At 38.0% G+C, this 26330-nt stretch overlaps 1 protein-coding gene across 1 annotated transcript in view; it reads left to right on the plus strand.

Annotated features, from left to right (window-relative positions):
- The window catches only part of ANOS1 (anosmin 1), a gene marked incomplete at both ends in the record, with an annotated part of 147862 nt that extends 141120 nt beyond the window's left edge, over positions 1-6742 (plus strand). Inside the window, 4 exons of the mRNA XM_082490953.1 lie at positions 1452-1623; positions 2887-3107; positions 5841-5982; positions 6684-6742. Of these exons, the coding sequence (XP_082347079.1) occupies positions 1452-1623; positions 2887-3107; positions 5841-5982; positions 6684-6742 (594 nt within the window). The remainder of the gene's footprint in view (positions 1-1451; positions 1624-2886; positions 3108-5840; positions 5983-6683) is intronic.
- Positions 6743-26330: the final 19588 nt, after the last annotated feature.

Consider the following 26330-nt stretch of genomic DNA (forward strand, 5'->3'; position numbering starts at 1 on the left):
AATGGCATGTAAAAGTAGAGTAAATCAAAAGGCATCATTTCTCATACAGAAGGCTGTTAGCTTGTAAGATTTACTGCTTCATGGGGTCAGCAAAGCAAATATTAGAGGTGGATTAAAAAAATGATTGTGACATAATGTTATGATCAGTCCCAATATTTCAAGTTATGCACATCGAGAAAGTTAACACTGAAGAAGTTCATTTCCACTAGAGGTCAGGAAAGATTCTTCATACATCTGCCCAAATGCATTATGGGATTAGTTAATTTATTTCCTCTCAATCATTTTACGGTAATTGGTCCAATCCACTTTGGAAAACTCTGTGCTTCTTTTGAGGAAGAAAATATTTGCAAGCAAAAAGAATAAAGTTGCTGCTACAAAAAATTTGGTTCTGGATATGATAGGTCAGGGTGGATAAAGGCCTTACGTTTCCAGTGTTGAGCATTTAGGCCCTGTCACAATAAATAAAAATAGTTGTCACAATTTTAAGCAGGAGTGGAGCCTATTAGAGGCTTCCACCTGCACCGGCAGGTGGAAGACGAGGAGTCAAGTCCATTCTCAGCCCAATCTCTATGTCCCATCGAAAATGAGCTTCCAAGTGAAGGTTAGACTAATCCAGTTTGGGATTAAAAAAAAGACGGAGTTATGCAGAGGAACGCTGGAAATTAGTGATTCTGATGGGAAGTAAATACCTAAAAGGCAGTGAAAGACTTCTGACCTTAGCCAGTAAGGTATTATTGGACATTTTCCCATAAAAAAAAAAAAAAAAACAACAAAAAAACAACCCAAAACAAAACAAAAAAACCACACACATTTTTTTCTTATATATTATTTGTGCTAAACTTTCAGGCTGTGATTTTCAAAAGTGCTTTAAACAACAGTAAGAATTTAGCAGGACACTTTGTGTAAAGTTTTCTTCTCCAGTCATTGCCTTTAAACAGAAAATTGTGCTTTGCAGTTCAGCTGTGGAGCTTTTCTTCCTGAAGGTAGAAGCAGTTAATGTACTAAAGTGGAAGGAAATGGATCCATAATGCCGTACTGGACTTTGAATGCGCTTTTAAAAAGTTAAATGTAGATGAAGCCTGTCATTTACGGCAGCTTAACTCAGCTTTCTTACATTTATTTAATTCGATTAACATTTACATCCTCACATTGCTACCCCCATGTCAAAGAGACTTTTCTAAATGTTAGAAGCCAGTTGCTTTCATGCAGCGAGGTGAAGGAACTCTGTAGAATTGAAGGACATATCCAAATACCATGCTAATATATTTTGCTACTGAAAATAATTATAACATAGGCAATGTTTGCTTGTTTGCTTTGTTCTCTGAGTAAAAGCCATGTTGACATGTGTTAAACGTATCAGGAAAATATTTTATTGGAGAAAACTTTTCATCTTCTGCCTACCTTATTTTTCAACTTTCTTCTTTCAACTGATCTTTTTGTTTTTCTTCTAGGAAAACTACATGATTCTGAAGGACCTGTCATTTTCATGCAAATATAAAGTAACTGTTTTGCCTGCAAAATCTAAAGGTCGTTTTAAGGCTGAGAGTATTTTCTTTGTTACCCCACCTTGCTCTGCATTTAAAGAAAAAAACCACAAGCACATTAATTGTCCTGCTGAAGGAGGTAAGGCATGATCTGGAGAAGTAGCCAAATAGTTTCAAATGCATTTATAATCACCAGAAAAAGTCTTTAAAAACAATTCTAAAGTGGGAACTGAAAGATCCAGAACAAATAAAACCACAACTAATGCATATGTGAAAATTTAACTAAAATGCACAGACTATACTAAAATATAGATTTTGGCTACCACATTACCGTTTTGTCAATTAGGTGGTAATTTGGACTGTTTGTAATCATATGATGACATTTGTTATTAAACAGCTTTTATTTTGGTAAGAAGGAACAGTTTCCCATTTATATTCATTATAATGACAGATGATAACTGTAAGCATAATTACGCTGGCATAACCCATCTTTTGAATGTTTTGCTATTGATGCAAGCTGCTTTTTCAGTTTGACTTTGTTTAAGTTAATTCTTTTCTCAAATAACAAATAAAAGAAGTCTTATACCTTTTACAGTGTTGCCACAACGGTGAGTATAGCTAGAGGGTTATGGAAAATTACAGAATCATGAAGATGTTGGCTGGTATGGAGCTCTGGGGTCAGCTGGTCCAGCCGCTCGCTTGAACCAGGGCTGTTGTCAGCACTAGGTCGGGTCAACCATGGCTTTGCACAGCCAAGTCTGGAAACCTCTCTCTTCAGCTAGAGGGTGGACCTCCCACTTTGCATCCCTGCTGTCCCCAAGGGTACTCCTGTGCTTCACGGGTCACCTCAGAGTCCTGCTGGCCTCCATTGCCCTTTTCTGACCACCCCTCCTGCCCGTTTCCAGCATTGCAACCTTATTCCTGGGCAACTGCAACTCAGGCATATGTTTCCCCTGATCGGAGTGCCCCTGTTAACTTGTGCTACAGTTTTAGAGCATGAATTTTACTTTTTTCCTGCATCATGGAGTTCCGTGCCATCCTGTGGGTTTCCTTGTGGTCCCCAAATTGAAAACCGGAGCTCAAGTACTCTGAAATACAGAGGAGCAGCAGGAGGATTGCCTGTGAATGAGGCACTTATGCCTTTACATGCCATAGGCTTTCCTTTCTGTTGCCTGCAGCTGACAGGATTCGATTTGAAGTTTAAATTTGGCACAAAATGCTAATGGAATATATCAAAGATAGGCTTTGATTAACACTGAAAATGCGACGGCAGAAAGCTGGCAAGATCCTGGGTAACACTAGAAAGAGAGCTCTGTCTGACCTTGATTTGTGGAACTAAATGAACATTATTGAACTTTATCTCTCAAAGTTTAGCTTATCTTTCTGCTTTCCAAATTTATAGTGCCAGTTCTACCCAAAGTGTTGGCCAAACCCGAGAATCTATCTGCGTCTTTCATTGTCCAGGAAGGTAACATCACTGGTCATTTTTCCTGGAAGATATCTAAGGCAGACCTTCACCAGCCCATGACAGGGTTTCAAGTCACTTGGGCAGAAGTAACCACAGAAAGCCGGCAGAACAGCTTACCCAACAGCATCATTTCGCAGTCACAGATACTGCCAGCAGTAAGTTGTTTGTTACTTTCCTTTGCTAGCGGCTTCGTAAGTGTGTGCGTATGTGGCCTATTTTTAATTTTTGGTGGTGATGCGGATGTCACACATAGCGTTCTCTGGCTCTGCAGGCAAGTCGGAGCAGGAAGTGCTTAATTTTTCCTCCTTGCTGGAGAAACAAAGCACAGCTACTCTTCTTGATGACACATCAAACATTTTGATGTTCCCAATTGTCAAATTAGCAACCATTGTCTGAGAAATGCCTGAAGGGAGGAAAAGATCATCTGTGTGGCAATAGATAGTTTTTATTTTCTTTTGATGATCAGGCTATTCAGCTTGACGGTTACTATAGTTTTACTAATTATTTGATGTCCGAGTCGATGGATTTAAGAGAATTTTCTCTTCCTTTGAGTCACTCATTGCTCTAAGAAAAATAAAAATCACTTCCCCCTCTGCCAGTATGCACCATTGTCTAGCAGACAAATAATTTAAAGTAGGACTAGATTTCACTGTTTATTGGAAGTGTGAGAATTAACAATGTGGATTCTTCCCCCTATTTGCTTTAAGATGGCCTTTGCTGTTTCTGTTCCTCCGCTGGCAGAGGCAGGTGAAGAGCACTTCATTCAGACTGTGTTGCCAGATCCACCAAAGTCATCAAAGGGCTTAAGCAGTTGGCCTTGATCCAAAGTCAGCTAAAAACGTTGGGAGTCTTTTCATTCACTTCAGGGAAGTGAATCAAGGCAATTGTGTCTAGAGCAGAGCTGGCTGAAAATCTCTTCACAACATTTGTTTCATCAAAGAATGCGTAAAATGTTTTGTTGGACACATCTTACATTTAATGCGTTTTCCACAAATCCAAGGCAAGGTTCTCACCATTCTGTCTTAATTCCGAGCAGACTGCCCTCAGGCTAGGGTACCCGTGTTTCAAAGCCTGCTGTTCTGGGGGAGAGCAACAAAGTTGGCCGCGGATGCTCTAAAACCATTGAGCAAGCTACCACGCAATGTGTGGAGCTGTTTTGTTACAGCTTAGTAGAGACGCGGTGTGATCTGCACCAATTCACTCAAAGCTCGACCCACAGTCCAGAGCAGAACCACGGTGCAGATACAGCCTTGGTCTCTTCAGCAGGACAGGTTGCAAGATTACCTGAAGTGGTTACTCAGTCACAGACCTTTGGCTGCAAACAGCCACTTCCGCGCAATGATAAGCAAAGTTTCAGACCATGAGATGTTACTTTTCACTTCAGTTTCCATCTTTTGTATTAGGAGCAGTTGTACGTTTTATTCAGAATTTCTATTCCTTTTTTTTAAGATTTTGGTTCAGTTAAGTCTGAAATGTATATAAAGTTTTATTTAAAACACTCCTTTGCATTGTGTTATGCTTTCTTTGTTTATCTTTGAGTCTGGAGATTCCTTTGATTTAATTATTTATCACTATATGTATCTCTCTGTCTATTTATGGGAACTGGTTAAGAAAACTCTGGTTTGAGATGAAACAGTATCTCCTACCTCTCAGAAAGCCTGAGAATGTAGGGTATTTTACAGTGAGGATCATTGACTCGTTCTCGTTGGTAGCCTCTGACTGATAAAAATTTAATATTTGCACAATGGGGGCTGAAACCCACAGGTCCCAGCTGCTGGAGGAGCGCCCAAATGGGCAGAGTGAGTGTATGAGTGCGATGTGCGCACTCCACTCTCTCTCCGACCCGTTCAGTGTGTTATACGAGGTGGAACAGCTTCAGCAATGTCTGTTAAGAGCAGCCCCAGCTCAGAGTATGTGCTAATTTGGCAGTAAAACTACATGTTTCCCCCTACCTTTTTTCTCTCTCCTTTCTCCTTTACTGTTTGCTCTGGCAGTAACAGCAAATTATCAGTTATTCCCACAGCCCGCTTAGGTTCCCCCGCATGGCACTGGGTGCAGTGCCAGCCGGAGGACCTTGCCCTGCAAATTCCTGGCTGGCCCCGCCTGGCTGGTGGCAGGAGCACACTGTGCCCGCACTGTCCGGCATCACTGCCCTGCTGTCCCCTTCCCAGGACTGGTCCTTTTCAGCTTAGAATAAGGTGAATCAGGACTTTTGATTCCTTAATGCTCTTCAGTCTTTAGTCAGACATATTCCCATTTGGGAGCATTTATAAACCTACTCTGAAATTATTTTGCACAGGTGTAAGTGACCACGCAAGGTATGGAGCAGTGAAAATTGGGGCCATCGTGCCAAATATGGGATTAAGAACAGAAGGGCAGATTCTCCTGGTGTAATTGGTACAAGTATGCTGAAATCTGTGTAGCCACACTTATTTTCACTAGCTGCAGCAGGGAGCCAGACCTATGAATTGCCATGAATTAATTTACCGGTTAGTGGAATTCACAGAAAGATCCCAAATAGAAACAAGTTTACATAATGAACGTGTTTTTTAAAAAGAATTATTAGGAAGTTAAAATCTTGGGGTTTTTTTAATGATCAGCACATCATCCATTTTCAAGAACAGTAAGGAACAACTTGGACCTCTTACTCATGAAACCATAACATTATGGTAAAAAAATATGCTCAAAGGCAATGGCAAGCAAAAAATTCAAAACAAACCCTCTGCACAAAGTGATGCATACATTAAGTCCTTTTAATAGGATTCTAAGAAAATAATTTGTGGATGCTGAGAGTGGCAGAACCTGTTTAAACCACTGTTTTGTGTGAGTAATTAACTACATTTTATTTTTAGATACTCTGAGAATTAACATGAATTATTTATTTTTAGGATCATTATGTACTTACTGTGCCCAATCTAAGGCCATCGATGCTGTACCGCTTGGAAGTTCAAGTGCTGACAACTGGTGGGGAAGGGCCAGCTACGATAAAATCATTCCGAACACCCGACCTGCCTCCGTTTTCACCCCACAGTAAGTAGTACCGCATTTTGACATGTGGTTACGTGTTACAGAACTTCAGTCCTCCACATGTAAACGGTTAGCTCAAGCCTTAGAGTCTTTATTGACTTTATTGTTCCAGTAGCATTCCATGAATTTAAGACATGGGAAAATACTGGGGTTTTCCCCCCTATAACTGCCCATCAGCAATTGTGAAAGCAAATGCAGTCTTCTTCTCATTCAGTTTCTGTGGTCTGACATTTGCTGTTCATCCCACCACAGCTCTTTGGCTTATGCCTGTAGCACTGGGGATTCAAAGATGGTCTGTCCTCCAAGTGCTACCTAGGCCTGGGATTGCTTAGCTTTCAAGATTAGATTTTTCTGGGTGCATTCAGTCCAACGTGGCTAGAGACTGATCCTATTTCTAAAATAGTGCAGACCTCTTAACGGCCATTTCCAACGTTTTGTAAGTTTCTGAAAAGTACAATTCAATGTTGCGAAGCTCAACAAAAAACATAATGAATTAGTCCAAGATTCGTCTGCTTGAATCCTTTTGTCCTTTCACAGTCACTGAAGTTGACTGGACTGAACACATAGTTGTTGGCACAGGCGTTTCACTTACAAGCTGAAGGATTGCCAGCTGAAGGCGCCGTGAAGACTTTTTAGTACAGATAAATGATGGTGTTACATATTCAGGGGCTGATGTGTGCGTATTTTCCTATTCTTCTGTTTAGGACCTCATCTGAAGCAACATCATCCGCATCACTACAAGCCACCCCCAGAGAAATATTAGACTGTTTCAGATGATTATGCAAATAACTGAGAGAAAAACTGAGCTCCCAAATGGAGGCTAGGAAAAGGCACATCTGTAGGAGCAATGAGCCTGGTTTTCCAGTGGAAGTTACCATCCGTATGATCTGTATCTACTTCTCTGTAGTTTAGCTATGCCGAATTGTAGTTGCACCAAGGCCAGGATGAAACATGCGGCAAGTATCGTTTCAGTACCACCACCGTTCAACAAAATGAAGATCTCATCCCGCTCAACACCTGTGAGAAAATCAAAAGTGTGTTCATTATAATGTTTTTGTATTTCTATGTTTAAAGTAGATTGAAAGAGTGCAGTGTATACAGCTTTTTCTCTTAGTGACTTCAATGTTAGTATTTGCAAGGTTGTCCTGTGATGTATACATACTTCTGGAGGCCATGTTCTTATCAGTGTGTTTAAATGATCTATTTTACTTACAGCTCTGCCTGTCACCGGTTCAAGCCCTAGTGTATTTTGCTGTTAAAGAAGATCTCCGTATGTCTGAAATAAGGACATAAGTAAAATAAATACCAGTAGCAGAAACCCTAAAATAGTCGGTATTTGATAATTGCAGTATCACCACAGAGCAGAACGACAATACGTTCGTATCAACCATCTGTTCTGAAATGGTAATGTAGATCTTCTATTAACGTAGTTAATAGCTAAAAAATATCCAGGGTAGATGTACCATTGCAAAGAAGCAAATGTCAATTAATAGAATTGTTGAAAATCTATGGCAATTAATACAACTAATAGATCGGGGCTGGAAGAATGAGTTTTAAAATCTCACTTTTTTGGTGTATAATATTTCAAGATCTAGTAATATCTTGAAAAGAAAAAACAATTTTCTAGTTAAAAATCTGAAGAGTTAACATGAACATTTTAGAAATTGAAATTCTGAGGCGCATTTATTATTCAAGTAGCCATAGAGCTACTTTTTGGCTTTGGCTTTTGATGCATGTATCTCTTTTCCCCGTGGATCTTTTGAACAGAAGGATGGATGTATTGGCTCCGTGCTATTCTGCTTACAGAAAGAATTATGTGGCAATATTCTGGCATCTGGAAAACATTGGCTTATAGTTTATTTGAATGCATTTTTCAAATTTAGACAGAAGGGTGCCCTTTTTAACCATAAGGGAATTCATATTGCCTTATTGTGCAATATAAACTGTCTAGAATAATTTGCCACACAGAGAGACATCCTTCGATAGTAAACAGAAACTGCTTGGATTTATTACCGAGAGGGTGGAAAGTATCTGCCAATAAACGTCCGTACAAATACTCATAATCAGCTTCTCATGTTCAAGATGTTCAAAGTGCTCCTGCATTCTTTGGCACAGTTTCCATTGCTCCCTGAACCATCGTATGATGAGGCTAATGGAGCTCAAATGCTTAGTAGTCAAACTTGACAAGGTGGCCACTTTTTCTACCAGCAGATGCTACAGACTCACCTATACTTCATATTTGCCTGAGATACTCAGTGTGAGGAGCTCAGACGTTACTGGTAAATATATTTTCCTGCTCTTGATGACAGACTGTTCTGTGGAAAGCAACTACGGAGAAAAGAAATGCATACCTGAAATTGATGATCAGAGTTATGTTTATCATAGTAGAGCATTCACAAAATATTCAGATACAGTTTGTCTATACTGAAGTTTCTAGCTTTGTGTTTCATCTGGGTTGATACCACAGGGTGTGAAGGAAAAAGAATTAATTTCTGATCACTTGCTCATTCCAGTTTTCCTACATTTCTACCTTTGGTTTTAAAGGGCCCTTTTTTGCCATTCTCTTTCTACTTTGCTTGTTGTCTTCTTTGATATGTACTCAGTGACCAAGATCTTTTCCAGAAAATTTCTATTGCTACATGGTTTGGGCCTTTAACAGTAGTTTTAAAAATTTTAAAGGCTATGGTACTTTTAATTCCTTCCTCTATCATTCTGTCATCTCCCCTTTTCCAAAATACATTAGCAAATAAACAGATGAATTCTTCTTCATAAAATCTGTAGTATAAAGTTTTATTTTCAATTTTGGCAGAAGGCCAGAGTCTCAGAGACGTTTGTCAGGATGGAAGTGTGTCACGTGTACAAAATTTTGCCAAGAAAACACAATTTGAATCAGAACGGTGTACAGCACTGCTGCGATATTTAGATTGCATAGGGCATCAATAAGGCTAGAAGTGATCTCGATGGTATTTGCTGAGAGAGGAGTCAGTGGGATCGGGGAAAGTAATTACCTCAGGCTTCTCTGAAAACTTCTGTCCAAACCCTTCAATCACAGTCTATTGTAGTTACGCTGGAGCAAATCTGTAGTGACTTGATTAATGTTAATGAAATTATGTTTCATTCGTAGTGACATGGTAAAGCATAGAACATGGATGTCATTCTTTATTACAATGATGCCAAATCTGGCTTGGAGGTAAACTGGAAGTTAGCAGCCCTGAGTGATCATACCCTTAGTCTTGGTTCCTGAGGGGAAGCCTCATTCTTCTGAAAGGAATCAAAATGGATACCATTTGCTGATGCCAGTCTCTTTGAAACACTCACCTTTTAAAAGTAACAATGTATTTTGAAGAACATGGAGGGGTTTTCCCTTGTAAAGTAGATTCTGGAAATAAAAATTTAAAAAGTTGATAAAGTAGAATTATATTAAACAAGTGTATTATATAGAGTTCACTAAGATGTAAATTATTTTTTTCCCTCTACAAATCAGTTTATCAACTCACCTTTCAAGTCACCCTCCAAATCAAAAATGAAAAATACATGGTCAACAAAGCTCATGCGTGGATGTTAAATTCCCTACTATGAGTATTCCTGATTAATCTTTGAATTTAGCAGTACAGATTTGAAGTTGTTAGTGCCTAATTCATAAAGCCTTGTTTGCTGAGTTGTACAGGGTATTGTCCTAATTTACTAGCCTAAGCCACATTAAGCATTTAATTCAGCAATAGAGTTGTAATTCATTACTTGATTCACTAGTTAAAGATTTATTTTCTCTAATGATGTTGTGTAATACAGAGTTAATATAGGTATTGGGATGTTTTTAGACACTCTGCACCTTTACACTAATGTATTATTTGCTATGTACGATTCTGATGGTTTTGTCAGTTGACTTCAGGATGCATTTTGTTTATCTTTATTTCTTAAAGGAGAATTGTAAGAGTATGCCATTTTTGCTAACTGCTTTGTTAAGTGGATTTTTTGTCTGTTCATCAGTGATTTTGTTTAAGAAGAGAATGGTTTGTTCTTGTTATATCTTTTTTTACCATTTTGAGTTGTTTATAAAGCAGAAGTTCAAATAAGATGGAGCTTGTGATGTACTACTATGTGTATCAACTTGAATATTCATTAAGAAAATAGCGCATAGACAATAAATAAGAGGTCTGACTTCTGAAACGCTGTACATCCTCAACTTAGTGGCTTCAAAAGGAGCTGAGGATATGGTGTGACAATGCTCGCGTTGACATTAATGTTTGGCATGGTCACACACAAAATCAAAGAAATACTCGTCGCTAATGTGAATGCGATTTTTACCGTTGACATTAGCAGAACTGTACAGAAACCTAAATATTGAGTCAATTTGTTCCATAGTACTTTCATCTCCATGTTCCCAACAGGAGTCAGGGAGAGTTTTAGGTAAGCAAGCCCTGATTCAGGAAAATATGCAGAAGAGGAAACTTCCATATGTTCAAAAGAAGTCAGTGGGATGGAAGTAAACTTGCAGCTAAGAATGAGCTTCAGTGATGTCTCAAATAAAGCATGGATGTCAAAATTTGCTTGAATACTGTTTTAAATCAGGGCCTTATAGAATGAAGTATTGGACCCAGACCGTTCTAAATTCTGTGTACAACACGATAAAAAAAATATTTTTGTCTTGTGTATATGTAAATGTAGTTGTGATATTGACTTATTTATTAATTCATTTTCTTATACTATGTGCCAAGTATATTCCAACCCTTTTGATCAGTACTTGTGAACATCAGTTACTAAAAATAATGTTATGCAAACTTGTGCATTGTAACCAGGAATATGATGCTAATAAGCTGTTGCATGTAGTTTTAAATAATTAAGAAAACCCTTTATTTAAAAAATGTAAATGAATACCTGCAGATGTTGATGATTATATATGGTTTTGCATGCCAAAACTCATTGTTCAGTTGTGGGCATGAAATGTAACGACTGTATTACCTCTACTGAATATATTAGTAAGTTACAATTTACAAAGTAATTAACAGAGCTCTATATGTAAAATTTTTCCTCTTTACTTAATTATATTGTAGTAGAGGTAACAGAACTGCTTCTCTGTTACCCAAATTGGCTGTAGAAATTATGTTCCTATAACACTCACTTAAAGTCAATATTTATTTATGTATGTAATACAAAAAGATTGGTCTTATGTGTCTGTCCTGTTATCTAGGGAAAAAAAATACACTTCTTGTAAAAAATAATTTGTAAAAAAATGTAAATGTAAATAGAGTTTGATTTCTTTTACGCATTATTTTCATGTTTAGAATTTGTACATACTGTTTAGGTAATAAACTATCCTACATTGAAATCTTGCTACATTATCTCCTCCATACAGAATTTATACTTTTGTTTTTAAGTTGAAAACATAGAGTCATCTAAGAAAAATCAGTGTCGCACCAAGTACCTTTGCTACATATATGTTTCATTGTGTATCAAGTCATACCATTTTATCCTCTGTTTACTACAGCATTTTGGGTTTTTTTAGAAAGTGATCAAAATAATCTAAAAATAAATTTAGATATCATTTCAGTCTTTTACATTGAACAGCAATCCTTGAAGTAAAAAATTAGGCTCAAGAACTTGCTGTCCCTTTCTCTGTTTTAATGGAACAGTTCACAGTGAAGATTTGTTCACCCTTTATAATACTAACTTAAAATAATTAAAATGTTGCTGGACCTATTTCAGTGGCCTGATCCTGCAAGTCAAGATTTTCATGACTGAAAATCGCGGTGAAATCTATGAATACACCAGATTTGGAGTATTTTCTATTTTAAAGTGCGCTATCCCATGATTTAAATTCTATATTCTTAATAAATGTAAATATCTGTCTCAGTACAAACATTTAACTGTTTCAAGTTGTCGTAGATGTACTACCATTCTCAGATGCAATAGCTATAATCTGTGGATGTGCCTTTGACTCAGTCTTGATTTACCTAATCTAGATTTTGTTAACTTGACCATAAACTCCAAAATTTCCTGGTATTGCTTTCTCATGAGAACAACTGCTTAAATTTTGGGGTTTGGTTTTCTTTTTACGTAACTCAATAATGTTTAGAAAAACCCATATAGTTAAATTTCTCTGCAAGTTCAACTATTTCAATGATATTTGGCATAATAGTTCACTAAATCCAGACAAGAATGTTGTATCACTGTGGATAGGTAAGTTGACATAATAAATAGTTGCTGTAATGCAAAATAGCTATTCATTTTTTCCTTTCATAATAAATAAATGTTTTCTGCAACATTGAATTAAAAGAGACAATGACTGGATGATGTGGATCACGTGAAATAAAGAAAATTTGCTATGTATTGATCATTTTGGGTATGGGTTTTGCGGCTTGCGCTTCCGTGCAACTTGGCCTTTGTGCATCTAAATCTAGAATGCATTTAAAAGGTTCAATTTCATAAAAAAATTAATATAACGAAAGCTCTTTACAGTACAAAAAAAAAATAACCCTCTGTACTTCTGTTTTCTCATTACAGGTGTTGCATTGTCATCGTCTGGATATATGCCAGCAGCCCTGCAGAAGGCCTGGAGCCAAAACACTGACTGTTAGCCCGTCGGTGGCAATGCAGCACCTGTAAGGGGAAAGAAATCACCGGGGAGAACGCTGAGAAGGTAAGCTTTGAAATAGAGCCAATGGGCACCACTCCTGCCAATTTGAAGGGGATGCGGTTCGGCAGAAGCGGATAGCTCTTTCCCCCTTCGGATTGTGCTTAATAGCCTTCCTGCTTCTACTCAGGAGCACAGATTAATATTTAATACATGCCTTCCTATAAGCATTTACTGAGAGTGCCGTGTGGCGCAGAAACTAAAGAATTTATGAATGCTTGCTCTACCCAGTTCCTCACCTGTGATGGTGATTTATTCAGTTAATAATAAGCTACATTCGGGAGGTCTGTTTCTTCTCAAAGGAAGATCAACTCTGGAAATAGCAGTTTGTCATTTTTCAGGAGAGGCAAATATGCTACACACAAATATCCCTTTATATTTGTGTACAAATATATTTGTACACCAAATCGAGCTTGATTGCCTTTTTCTCAAGCTGTCCAGTAACATATATGTGCAGTAGGTTCAAAATCATCAACATTGAAGAGTAACTCTGGGATTGCTGATTAGTACTGATTAGCCAACACATTTTTCATATTTTTATAATTTTCTTTAGAAAATGTTGTCTGATTTAAATGGTTCAGACTGCGTAGTTATTAGTAGTTGCAGAGTGATAGGCTGTAATTTCCGCCCTGCCATTTTTATCTAAGTGAAAGGTAGAAGAGACAGATTGGGGACAGAAGAGCATAGGTGCCACAAAAAGAAGCTAATCATCTCATGTATTTGTTTCTTTGCAGACAACCGATTTCCAGTATTAGTTATCTGCAAACATGGAAAATAATCTTTTAAATTTATTTTCTGAGATGTGCTGCAATACTTGCTTGAAATATAAATATTTCAGACTTTCAGCGAACATACCTGCAAGCCAAAATCAATTAGACCGTAACTCATGAAACAGGAATATACAAGAAAAAATAAGCCAGCCGATGCTAATGGTTCTCTCCAAGCACTTAGGGACAACTGTTCTTTTTGCTTGATGTTTATTGAATCATACCAAAGACAAAGAAGATCCATATGTGTTTTTCTTGCTTTGAGTGAAATACTTCTTATCACAAAGGATCCCATTTAATTGGCTAAAGGTGCTTCATGAATGTCTGGGTTAGCAGGGGTAAACAGTAGCTTAAACCTGTAATGATGCACTAGTGAATGAACCCTGTATTTTTACATTTTTCTGAAGCATGTATTAATTTGTCTCATCTTTTTGCCTGAACTTCATTTTTTTTTGTTTTGTTTTATAATGAATCACTGTCCATTGCTTTTGTTGTATGTTCAGTGTGAGAACTCGTCTCATTTATTAATCTTAGTCATACATGACCCACTCAAAGCACGTTTCTCTTCACTGCTCATTGCTGTAAAGATTTACGTTTATGATACCTTTCCAATAAAAAATAAAGCCATTAAGAATATATATACACACTCATGTATTTAGAGCCGATTTCAATAAAAGGCTCCTTGTCAACACGGTAATATTAGTTTTTAGATATAAAGTATATGTGCAGCTGTATCTCATTTAAATTATTATGTGTGTAATATAGTTTTGGAGAATAGGAAACCTTACTGTCTTTTTAAATAACAGCCATTGCCACAGGAAATTGTAGCAAGCACACAGAAGCATATTACACTGATAGTTATCACTCATATCTGCAGCTTGATAAATGCTGTTAAGTCAATAAATTGTGTTCAGGTTAGCGAAGTACATCACTTCGAGCAAAACTGATCCCAATTCATCTGCCAAGCAGGAGATGTGGATGAATACCAGAAGTCTGGAGAGAGATGTAGCAGGAACAGTATAAACTTCTGTGCCTGAATAATATCAAGAAGCACAAAGCTGACACAGCTTAAATTATCTTTATAAGTTTTTTTCCCAATCACTAAGACAGAATACTCAAAACTTTAATAAAATTCTAAGATGATCCCACATTTATTTTGTAGGCAATTTTGTAACTTTGTAAGTAACTTTATAAAATATGTGGAACTAATAGCAAGAAATTAATCCCTCTATTTCATTAAATTTAATTTAAAAAAATAATATTTACCTAACATCGTTGTCAGAATCACTCAGCAGAAAACTTGCATAGAGCAGTGTAATTCGGTTGAGTGAACAGTTTGGTTTGGGATTCCTTTCCTGAAATGCAACCTTTGACTGAAAAAATCTTCCTATTTTTAAAAATTAGATATACAGTTATTGGGAAACTGTGAGTCGAATAATGTAGTCGGTGTTTTCGGTAGCTGTTGTCAAACTTTATCTAGGAAACATGTTCTCTTATCTCAGCTAACCTCAAAATCTCTTGAATAGTTTATTGCATGCTATCATTCATAGATGATAGTTGCTCAGGGCTTTGCCCTTTCATGTTTTGGAGATAATCAAGGATGGGGATTCCACATCCTCTCTTACTAATTGCTTGTGAAACAACAGTAAGGCAAATAGTGACATCTTAAGTATCAAGGAGATTGCATGGGAAAAACCACATGGCATAAATAATTTCAATTGCATGATGGGCCTGTCAAATTACAAAGAAATTGAAAAATATTCTTTTGAAGCACATGCTTATAGGTTCTTTTATTCTCAGTAGGTTTGTAATTAAACCCTTCTTGCACTTGCCCTGGGAATTCAAAGCTAGCAGGAAATGAAACATGCAACTTCTCAATATATTTTTATTTGGTTAGACCTTACTTGCCTCTCAAGCCTTGAGAAATGGGAAGCCGATCAGCCATATTTCTAGACAATTCATACAGGTTGCTTAGCTCGCAAAACTGAATGAATTAGGACTCATGTGATAGTTTACCATATTAACATTCAACGAATTATTAAATATTAAATTGACAATGGCAACGGCCTGTTTGTGCTGCCTCTTTTCTATGCCGTGGGTTGTTGGTCTGGGGAGATACAGCTACCAAAATGATCAGTCCTTCCTGGTCTGGCAGCTCGTTACTCTTAGCGGGGTATGAGCTTCTGAGGACACCATCAAGAGCTCTGGAGAGCTGAGCAGGTCAGGTTGCTGTGGCTGTGGCCAAGCGTGCCTGGCACCCAGCTGGCTCTGCTGGTGCCACAGATGTTGAAACCCCCATGCTTGGGGATGGCAGGGGGAGAGGGGACAGCTGCCTGGGAGTGGAAAAAAAGGAGGGCCTACAGTGAAAATGCTGTGGAAAGGCCTCTCGTCCCAGTGCAGAACTGTAGGTTGGGTAGCAAGGAAAGATTCAGCACAAATCCAAGCTGGGAGAGAAGTGTAACTGGTTGCATGAAAATCGCCTCAACAAAAGAAGGAGAAAACATGGCATAGGGAGCCATGCTGGTCAGGGGGAGATGCCCCTGTTGTTGAAGCAGAATGGTCCCTAGCTCCTGTGTCCACAGCAAGGGGAGGTAGGAGCACCTCGCACCTTCCTTTCTGAGGGGACTGGGTGAAGGTGGTGAGGGTGGACAAGATGCAGAGAAGACCGGCACAAAGACCATGGTGCTGGAATCCACACAAACCTACTTCCATTGAACTTCATTTTGCAGAAGACTCATAGAAATACCCTGAATTGCTGTTAGCCCAGACATCTGCAGATGCAGAGCTGCAACACTGGGACTTCAGTGTGAAATATCGCCATGGCTGGGGTACTAATGGGGACTGGGGCTGCCTGCTGCCCTGACAGGGTTTTGTGACTGCTGCTGGCACTGTGTAGGGAGCTCAGCTCCTCCAACATGGAGAGTATTCGGCAAAACTTTGATTTGTGGAATTTGGACCTGTGTGGGAACACACCTGTGGGCTCCACTAGCCTTCACTGTTTCAACACTGTGGTGATGTATTGCTGTCCCTGATCTTCCTTTTTTTCCCTTGGGTTGCCATGTGCTCAGGAAAAGTCACACTAACCTGTCCTAAGCAAGTCTTCCCCTGCATGTGGCCCATGGTCACATTCCATGGGTTTGTGGTCTACACCATCTCAGATGGTCACCCAGATATCACCTAGTGTCAGAAGGATAGCTGTGTCAGTTTCATCACTGTCAAACAGTGTTGCTGAAAGGAGAAGGACTGTGTTGGAATGTAAGAGAAGCTGAGTAAACTGAGGCCCTACCAGCTAGAAAGGGTAAACCCTGCCACTGCATGCAGAAAGGCTGTAGCTCTTGATCTTCGTAGCAGAAGGGAGCCTCCAAGGAGGAAACCACAAAGCAGGATTCCTCTTGTGTTGTTTCAGCAGTAACTGCAAATGACTGAGCTCTGCTTTTATGCACCATGAGAGCACCAACAGTAATGAGGTCCTGAGCTGCCAAAAGCAGAAGCTGCGCTGGGTGTCAGTCGAAAGAAAAGAATTTTCCTCCTAAAGGCAAGGTTTGAGCCCCCCAGGAGGTTCATCACACACCACGGTTGAAATGCAGAGCCTCACGTGCTCAGTCCTTCTGGCAAGGCATTAGGTCTCACGCAAAAGTTTTTTGCTCCCTGTAGAAGTCCTGGTATAGACAGAATAGTGAGAGTCAAACATTAAAAATAAGAGGCAATTTGCATACGAGAGAAGACAGGCAATGAAGAGACCTACAGGCCTTACGTTGAAGTCAACTCCTCAACTGTCCTGACTATGGGGAAACTGTGACGCAAGCAAAGCATTTCTGCAAAAACATCGGTTTCCAGTTTTGCCTAATGAACCAGTTAGCTTCAGATGAAAGAAAGGGCTGCTGCTCCAGTTTTTAGCAACTTATAGTGAGGCTTTAGCAACAGTTACTTCGAGATATTCTGAAGCTTAGACTTCTAAAATCCATAGGTTTCCTTTGTATCCAAAAGACAAGTCTAAATGTATGACTTGCTGCATTACAATTGGAAGAAAGCCATTTCCAGGCATTGTGAAGCATATGTTACAATCATCTTGGATGTGGAAATATTGAAATATTTATAGATCAAATAAATGTTTCTCTTCCTCCTTAGGTAGTTCATGATGACTCAGAAACAAGAAAAAGGGTCGCCCTTTAAAGGAACCCACAGCCACAGATAAGAAAATAAAAATTAAGGAATTTCTTAAGGACTTGTGAAGGAGAGGGTAAAGATCAGCAAGTACAGCCCACCAGAGATTTGGTGCCAGAAATAAAAGCAGACCAGATGTGAATACCGGTCTCCCTGCACATCTCTTTGCTGTGCATCTTGGCTGCTCGGCGGCTTCAGGTACAGTTAGTCTGCCAGCAAATTCAATAGCTGTGCCACTGCCATGGAGCCAGCGCACTGTAAAGAACAACAAAGAAAACTGGTCTCTGGCAGGCTGTTGTCATTACCCTAGTAAACTTTCCCATGGTAGGAGGGTACTTAGCCTTGCCTTAAATGAATGGAATTATAGCTTGAAAAAAAGATATTTTGATAAGCAACTGTGGGAAGAAAGCCATCAAAAAAAAGGCCTTACTGGGGAACAAGAAAGATTTTAATGAGGTGAAGAGTGAAAAAAATATTAATAAATATGATTTAAAAAATCCTTGTTTTTCTCTTAAGTATCACCTAGACGTTCTTAGAAATGATAAAAAAATTTAAACAAATTAACTGACTAAATCAGTCAGAAACTATTGGAGAGGACATTTCTGCAAATTCTATAACATCAAAACGTGAAATATGTTTCTAATGTGTCATGGGAATCAAAAAAAGCCTGTGCAGTATTGGGAGGCCTTTAGATGCAGCATTTCTTCTAGGCTGGACATCTTGGAATACTGCATTTAGTTATTAACATCGTATTACTCTTAACACGTTAATTTCATTAAAAAATGTATGCATGGCTTAGCTAAGCGATGAGTAACATCAGCACTGTAAGGACACACCATGCTGTCATTTTAATAATGACTGACACTTTGTTTTTTTGCCGTGTTCTTTAGTCTTCCTACCACATGAGCAGCAAGAATGGCAAAAATGCGTAAGAAAAAGGCATGAAATACGGTCTCTTGTTTCACTACATTCTACAATGGTTGCCATTATTGCCCAATTTGGGCCAAGCTTCTTCCAAATCCTTTTAATCTCCTTCTCAATGACTGTGATTTAGTTAGGCATTTTAGTGTTTGGAAGCCCATTAATGCCAAGTTTGTTGAACACACACACCTTCCCTGTGTTGCTGAGGTAGACTTTGCACTAAACAAGGCAACTTATACGTCCCCAGGGCTATTGAGCACTATCTGCAACCTCTCCATCTGGTTCCAGGGATCATCTCTTGTAAAGTCTCTTTACAAATCCCAGTCACCTCTGCCCTTAAATCCCTTTTAAATTTAATAGTACTACTCCTGGATATGAGATTAACAAACGCAACCTGCTCATCATTGTTGACTTTGAAAACTGATCGTAGGTTATGTGAAGCACTTACCCTTGATTAGGTGATTTCTCTAATTCTTTCTTTTTGACAGACAATCCCTCTGACTTTACACGTCCTGTATGTACTTCTGTTGGCTGAGCCTCTCTCCTCTCTGCTGTGTTCTGCCTTGTCTCCAACAGCCAGAATTTTGCCATGGGAAATCCTCTCTTCTAAAAAGCATTTTTATGGGCTGCCTTGTTTCTCTAGGGATTTTGCTTTTGCTTGTTCTTGACCACTGCCCCCCTGCTTTTTCATTGGATATCTTGAATTTTGCCTGACCTGGAAAGTGATGCTTCTCCATCTCTTATTAAGAGGAAATTCAATTAGCTGCATGATGTTTTTTAAAAATCCAGTTACTAAACAGTTTGATATGTGTTCCCCAGTCTCAAAATTGCATTTCTTGCCTATATGTCAACTTTACAAAATCTTTATCTTCTCCTGATCACTGGCTACTTTGTGGCAAAAGACTTGTCTGTTTGGACATAATATATGTATTTTAGGTTGTTTATTTTTTTAAAGAATAACGTCACCATTACTTTTTATAGAGGTGATCTAGCAATATCATCACACTCCTCATTGCGTATGTTATGAGATGCTTTGTGCTTCACACATTTGTGTGAAGTTTCCTTTTGCCAATATTTAGTGTCTTGTTCTTTCCTGCCAGGTGATTCAATAAGTGAGTTATGAGAAATCTTTTAGAATTCTTGATTGAAGCTGATTGTCTGTCTTATTTAGTCTTCTTCAAAAGGACTCTATTTCTCCCACAAAGGATCTAAAAATGACCAAAAAAAAAGTAAATGTTTATAATGACGAGCAATTTTTTTTCCATAATGGTTCATTATTTGCACCATTGAATGTTTATACTTTTGGCTTCGTTTCAGAGATTTTCCCTAAAATTTTCTTATCCCCACCTGCTTGCTTATAAATTTAAAGGAAGGGAAGGATGCATCCTCACAGCAGCTAATCAGTATGTCACAAAAAGACGGATTTGATATTATATTAGGTGTTCCTTAAAATGTTTCAGAAGCATGATTTTTTCTATGGCACTGCACTCTGTGTGTATAGATTCATTCCACTGTAAACTTGCACTTTTTACAAAAGTATTTTTCAGGAAGTATTTCAAGAATGCAATCAGAGGTTTAGCTAAGGCAAAAGCTTATTACTAAAGACATTCACCTTCTCTTCAACCACCTATCCCTAAGGATGGATGAGTTTGTATTCTTTTATTGTACTGTACTTTTGATTGTTGTTGGCAAAATAATCCTTGGAATTACCAAACCTGTATATGCTTGAAAAATCATAGACTTCTCTAAAGACAAAAATATGTGGGTTTGTTTTGTTTCATTTTATTTCATATTCTGGTTTCTTGCCAGTCAGGACTTATGTTTTTGAGCTTTTCACTGGAAATAGAAAAGTTATAATTTTACCAGAGTGACAGTAACAGAGGGGGAAAGATTGGAAGAGAAGAATGTGAAATTCTTATGAAGTTAGGAATTTAAAGGATTAAGTTGCATGAAAAACACCGAGTAACACTACTTTTGTGAGAAGATTATAAGATTTTTCAACGACAGTGGTGACAAGAGTGACAGTGGGACCCATCTGTTGACAAGACTTGACATTCTGGGAGGCATGCTGGCTCTGAGCATCCCAAATCCTTGGTGTTACTGAAATGTTGCCAAGGCTCCTCCAACCCCCTGAACACTACCCCATGCTTATGTTCCATGTGGATGTTAATAACACTACTGGGAATGAGTTTACACAGATTAAAAGCTACTGTAAGGCTCTGGGAATGGGGAGGTGAAGAGGTCAGGAGCTCAGGTGGCTTTTTTGTCAATTCTGCTGATCAAAGGTCAAGGCTTAGGGACAGATGGGACACGGAGATAAATGAGCAGATGGTGCTGCCAGCAGAACATCAGCTGCCTTGACCATGGAATAACGTTCCATAAACCCTATGTCACAAGGAGGAACTGCACCTCTCTCGTACCAATAGACTGATTTATTGAGACGGGTTCACAAAACCCACCAGATCAGTATGAACTATTCTGCCCTTAACAAAAGTCTAAATATTGGCAAGGAAAGAAGTATTTACCGTAAGGTCAGAGGAGAGACAAAAGAAGAATGGTGGGTTGGTCCACCAAAAGTATTAGATAACGTAAGGATTAAGTAGGAGGAACTGGAGGCTTTATTATATGGCCAACATTGTACATGACATTTTGTTGATTAAAATCTTGTCAGATTATTCACATGTGTCGCAGCATTGATATTGAAGTGTATAGCTTGCTCAGAAAAGGCAAGCAGGAGACTAAAGAAGAAGACGAGAAAATATTCTAAAATGTGTTTAAATCTGCTCCGAGATCCAAGATTACAGAGAAGCATATATTTCCTGCAGATGTTCAGAGCCCTCTTAATACTGCTTGGAATTAAAGGAGAAAGAAGATGGACACTGTCATGGTGATGGTCCTGGAGATGAAAATCACTAATCTAAGCGTAGGACTTCATCGTAATATCGTAATAATTTGGTAGTCACAGGTCCCTACTCAAGCACAATCTATGGAAAGAATGCAGTAAGGCCTGGAAGTAGGATCTCACCTGACTAAGGTGTCCTGGTCTGAGACTTCTACAGAGAGGACATCTGTATCTGTGCTGGCTGCTCTCTAGTCAATAGAGGCACTTAAATGGTGCTGAGATCTGAGTAACTGTGCATTAAAAATGTCTATTTTTGTTACATTATCAAAAAGAACTTTGAATGAAAACCTAAGATACAGATGTCTATGTGGAAGATAATTAAAGTAGGATGATATGAATTGTATCCAGGCAGTCCAACAAGTTTTTGGAACGTGGTGGAAAAATCCTGCAGAGGAGTATGTTAAAAAGAAGATGGAGCCTGATAGAGAAACAATACCAAGCTGCACTTGCAACTTGACTGACTTTCAAGGTATTGATGTCATATACCAGAAAGAATACTGCCTGTGGGCAGGTCAGTAAAGATGGACATGGGAACAAAAATAAATAAGCAAAATTATGAACTAAATTCATCAAACAAAGGATGGAAAAAAATAACAAAGCCCAGAAGATAATATAGGCAATAAAATAATGGACAACAAGAATTTGTAAAGACTAAACTGTAACAGTAGCATAATTTCTTCATATAACATAGCAACAAGCCTTCAAGATAGAAAAGAAGAGCATTTCTGCATGTCTTAATTTTAGCAGAGCTTTTGGCTTTGTCTCCTGCTCTTAGAATCAAATACAAATAATGTTATCCCGTTGAAAGTATTACATTATATGCAAAATTTGTTTCAAAAAAATGTTTAAAGAGTAATTACCAATGGTACATATAAATTTTGAAGAATGTATCCACTAACATGCCACAGGCACTCTTGCTCCAGGATTATGTACTGTATTCATCGACATTTTGGAGGATAAAATAGGGAGTTCTTATTAAATTTGCAGACTTGATATTGGAAGTACATCTTAAAGATTAGAATTTAAAGTGATCTCACATTAATACTATGGTCTATTTTAAAACACTAACTACAGTAGGAATAAGCAAAAACCACTTTGCTAAAGCCAGAATAATCTGCCGCACACTATAGGTTGCAAAACAATTAGCTAAGTAGTTGTTTAAAAGACAAGAATTCATGGGTTAAAGAAAAATTGTCCACAGGCCAACAATATTGTGTTGTTGCAAAAGAAAGTAAGGCAAACTATACTGATTTATTGAGACAGGAATGTAACATTCAACATTAAAATAATTTTTCCTTCTACTTGGCATTACTACAGTTCCTGTGGGAGTATTCCTCCAAGAATGAACCCCACTTTAAGAAAGACTGTGGAAGAATTACAGAGCAAAGAGAACGATCAGAGTTCAGAAAACAGAGTTTATAGTAAAACTATAAAGGACTTCCGGAGTACGATAATTTAGAGAACAGAAAGAGCAAAGAAGTGTTAATTTACCTCCAACTACGTAGAAATGTGCTGCAGTGAGAAGCAGGATGATGAATGTCTAATGGACTCAAATTTATGTATTTAGAAAATATTTTGTATTAGTGGGGACAACAAAGTACTAGAGAACCTTGCCTGAAGAGATATTATGTGGTTTCCAGGGTTTAAGTGCCATCGAAATAAACTTCTGTCCTAAGAACAATTCAATTTGCTTTCAGGCATGTGGGTATTTAAAGGTCTCAGACAGCTTTGAATATGTGTGTACCAGGCTCCTACTTCACTGCTGAAGGAGAAAGCCGTGTCTTCGTGAGAGCTGGATAACTGGGCAGGTGCAGCACAAGAGGAGTGGACACTGAGAAAATCCCCAAGAAATACCATCAGCTACTCTGGCCTTAAGGGTGCATATTGCTGCTGGTTATACTGGTAGAAGACTGAGATTCCAAAGAAAACTCTCTTTCCTCCTAGCTAGTTGCTGAAGTGGTGATGGCAGAATTCATGTCAAGGAACAGGGATGTGGACAGTCTTCCATCTTACATACAATGACCTATCATAATGACCATCATGAACAAAACTTAAAAAAAATAATAATTGCTAAATTTTTTCAGAAGTTTATTAGATTTTTAGAGGTTTTTACTTATATGTAGCAGCCTTTGAAAGCTATGAAGTTACTTGGTTTAATTTCCTTTTAATTGTTTAAAATTCATGGAGAATTATGATCATTGTATTTGAAGAAAGTGCGTCCTGCTAACACTTCATAAAATCCTTTAAAACATTAAATGCCTTTAAAAATTAAATGAAAGAGGAAAATTTACATAAGAAAGAAGCATAAGTTATCACAAGTTTAAACAAAAGGCAATTCAAATTTCACATCTTTCTATGTTGTCATGGCCTACAAAATAATGGATTCTTCTAATATAAAAGTAATTCTTTCTCAGTATAGTTTTGATAAGACATTCCATGACATGTACATTAATTACAGAATTATTAGCTGATGCAATATTTCATGAGTTTAAACCAATTTCTGTAAAAAGCTACCACCGTAGAGTTATCATTTGATTTTAACTTAGTAGGCCTACACGCAGTCTATGTTATAGTACAGGACTAGGATAATTATTAGGAAGAACAAAAAAGAAGCATGTGAGTGGTATCTCAACAAGTATGAGCAGCCATACTGGCAGATGATGTCAGCTTGATTAGTAAGGGTAACAGATGTCCAGAAAACACTGGAGGAAGAATACTGAAACGAGGCAAGGCTTGGTTTGGGTAAACAGCCAGAATAACTAGCTTGGAGGTGAACTGTTGGGCAGGCATCATTTCGCCTCATTTCATTTGCCAGTCTGTTACTGTTCCTCTAACATTCGTGCAGTGGTCACCGTATGTTGACGTTCCAAAAAGCTCCTGGCAAGATTAAAATTATAGAAAAGCATTTTATTTTTTTTTAATCATCTCTTACTGCAATAACTTTCATTTTACATTCACTTTTTGTTTTCACTGTGAAACAGCAAAGTTACCAGTTGCACACATTTTGTGGCATTGTAATGCATGCACTTTCTATGTCCTATCCATGACACCTTTTCCTTCATTCAATCATTGTGCTGCATGTTTAAAACTTTAAGAAAAATTATTTTCCTCTCTCACTGTTAAAACTTAGTGTCTCTGAAGACTGTTCCAAGAACTGCTCTGGTTCCCAGTCGAAGCTTCTGCGTCACCATTATCTGTTACTGTTAGTTTAGTCTATTGGAGTTGAAGGAAAGTTTCACTGTGAATTTTCTATTTAAATGTCTACCGTGTCCTTAGGAAATCAGGAGGGTAAGCTCACTATATGTGTAGTCAAGCCTCAGCAAATGCTTCTGGAACAGTTTTAGAGGAAGCTGGCATAGGGCAAGGTGCCACGGAGCAGGGCAGGTGTTTTAGCCAGGGACACCAGCCACGGATGTTCCAGGGCAGTGGAGCACCATTTCTCAGTTCAGTACTCGAGCAAATTTCTGTGTCAACTTCACTTAGAAGGGAGCAAACACAGCTTAACACCCGGCCTGAAAGGAGCTTTCCCAGTTCTTCTCATTAATGCTTGTATATCTTTTCTGCCATGTTTCAGTGCATCCCTCGAGAAACGAGGATGTTATTCTCATTGGTTCCCAAATGGCTTGACAGAGTGGGATGGAAAGTACCGTTTGTCAGATTTGGAATGATAACAATCATTTAATGGAAAATGGTGATAACTTTATATTGAAATTAACATGGGTAGAACTGGACCGTAATGTAAGACACTTTCTGTAAATTGCCGTTTTTAAGATGAATACTAAATGTTTTGGAAATAGCACTGGGGAAAAATGTAACTCAAATATATTTCTAAACTGGAGCAAGATAACTGGAGAATCAGCCCTTTTTTAAGGAGTGAAATCAATTATTCTCTTCATTTTTCCAGAATTATTTATTACTTTTTACTAGGATAACACGTAAAACAAAGCTGTCACTGGTTAAATAGAAAACTACTGACTTCCAACATGATTTGCTTATATTTTTGTTCTATATAGAACTCCCAGCTCTGGATACACTATTATACTTCTCTGGAAAATATATGCAGCAGTATGAAATTCAAACAATGCTGTATTGCTAATACAGGAATGCTTCTAATTGCTTTTTTCTAAAAGAGGGCTGCTGTTGAAATTAAAAAAGGGCTAATAGTATCGCATTACTTACAAAAGCAGTTCCTTTGACTTCAGTGAATATAGAGTACTTATGTAAAAAGGGTTCCTAGTAGGAAATGGAGATCTTAAGAAGAATCTGTCATACATATGGTAGCTTTTTTAAATTGAGTTTTGTCTGCATTATTAACACATTGGTGTTATACATGTGCAATAGTACAAGACTAAAGTCTTGTTTGGCATTTCTCATAAGTTCCAAAGATCATTTTTACATATGTAAACCTAACATCTAGGCTTATTTCTTACGTCCATGAGTAATCCTATTAATAAATTAATACATCCTATTTAAAAAATCACTAGTAAAATTAGTATAGTTTAATGGCCACTGAACCAAAGACTCGAAATAAAAGAACAGTGATAGACACCTTTATCATTTATAAGAATCTTGTTGAAAAGAGACTTGTTAGTTGTCATCTGAAAGTGAAGACAAAGAAACATTTTTTCTTATGTTTTAGCTATACAGGATTTCTTCCTCCAAGTTATACATCTACTGTGGAGGAACAAAAAATAAAACAACAAACAACCTGCCAAAAAAACCAGCAACTTAGATCGATTCACTATTATTTCAATCATATTATCGATTACATCTCATTTATGCCTAAATTGATGGATTTTTTGACTGCTTCTTATGTCCGGAATCTAAAGGTATCATTTGGTTCTTCCTCCTGCCTCTACAGCCTTGGGTTACAGAAGGCAGCCTGGACCTGCAGAGCAGAGGGGAGCTGCGCAGAGCTATGAAAACATTACCTGTCTCCCCGTCTCCCCTCTGGAGGGCAGGACCA

This window comes from Vanellus vanellus (assembly GCF_965231255.1).
Source record: "Vanellus vanellus genome assembly, chromosome: 1".
Classification (NCBI taxonomy): Eukaryota; Metazoa; Chordata; class Aves; order Charadriiformes; family Charadriidae; genus Vanellus; species Vanellus vanellus.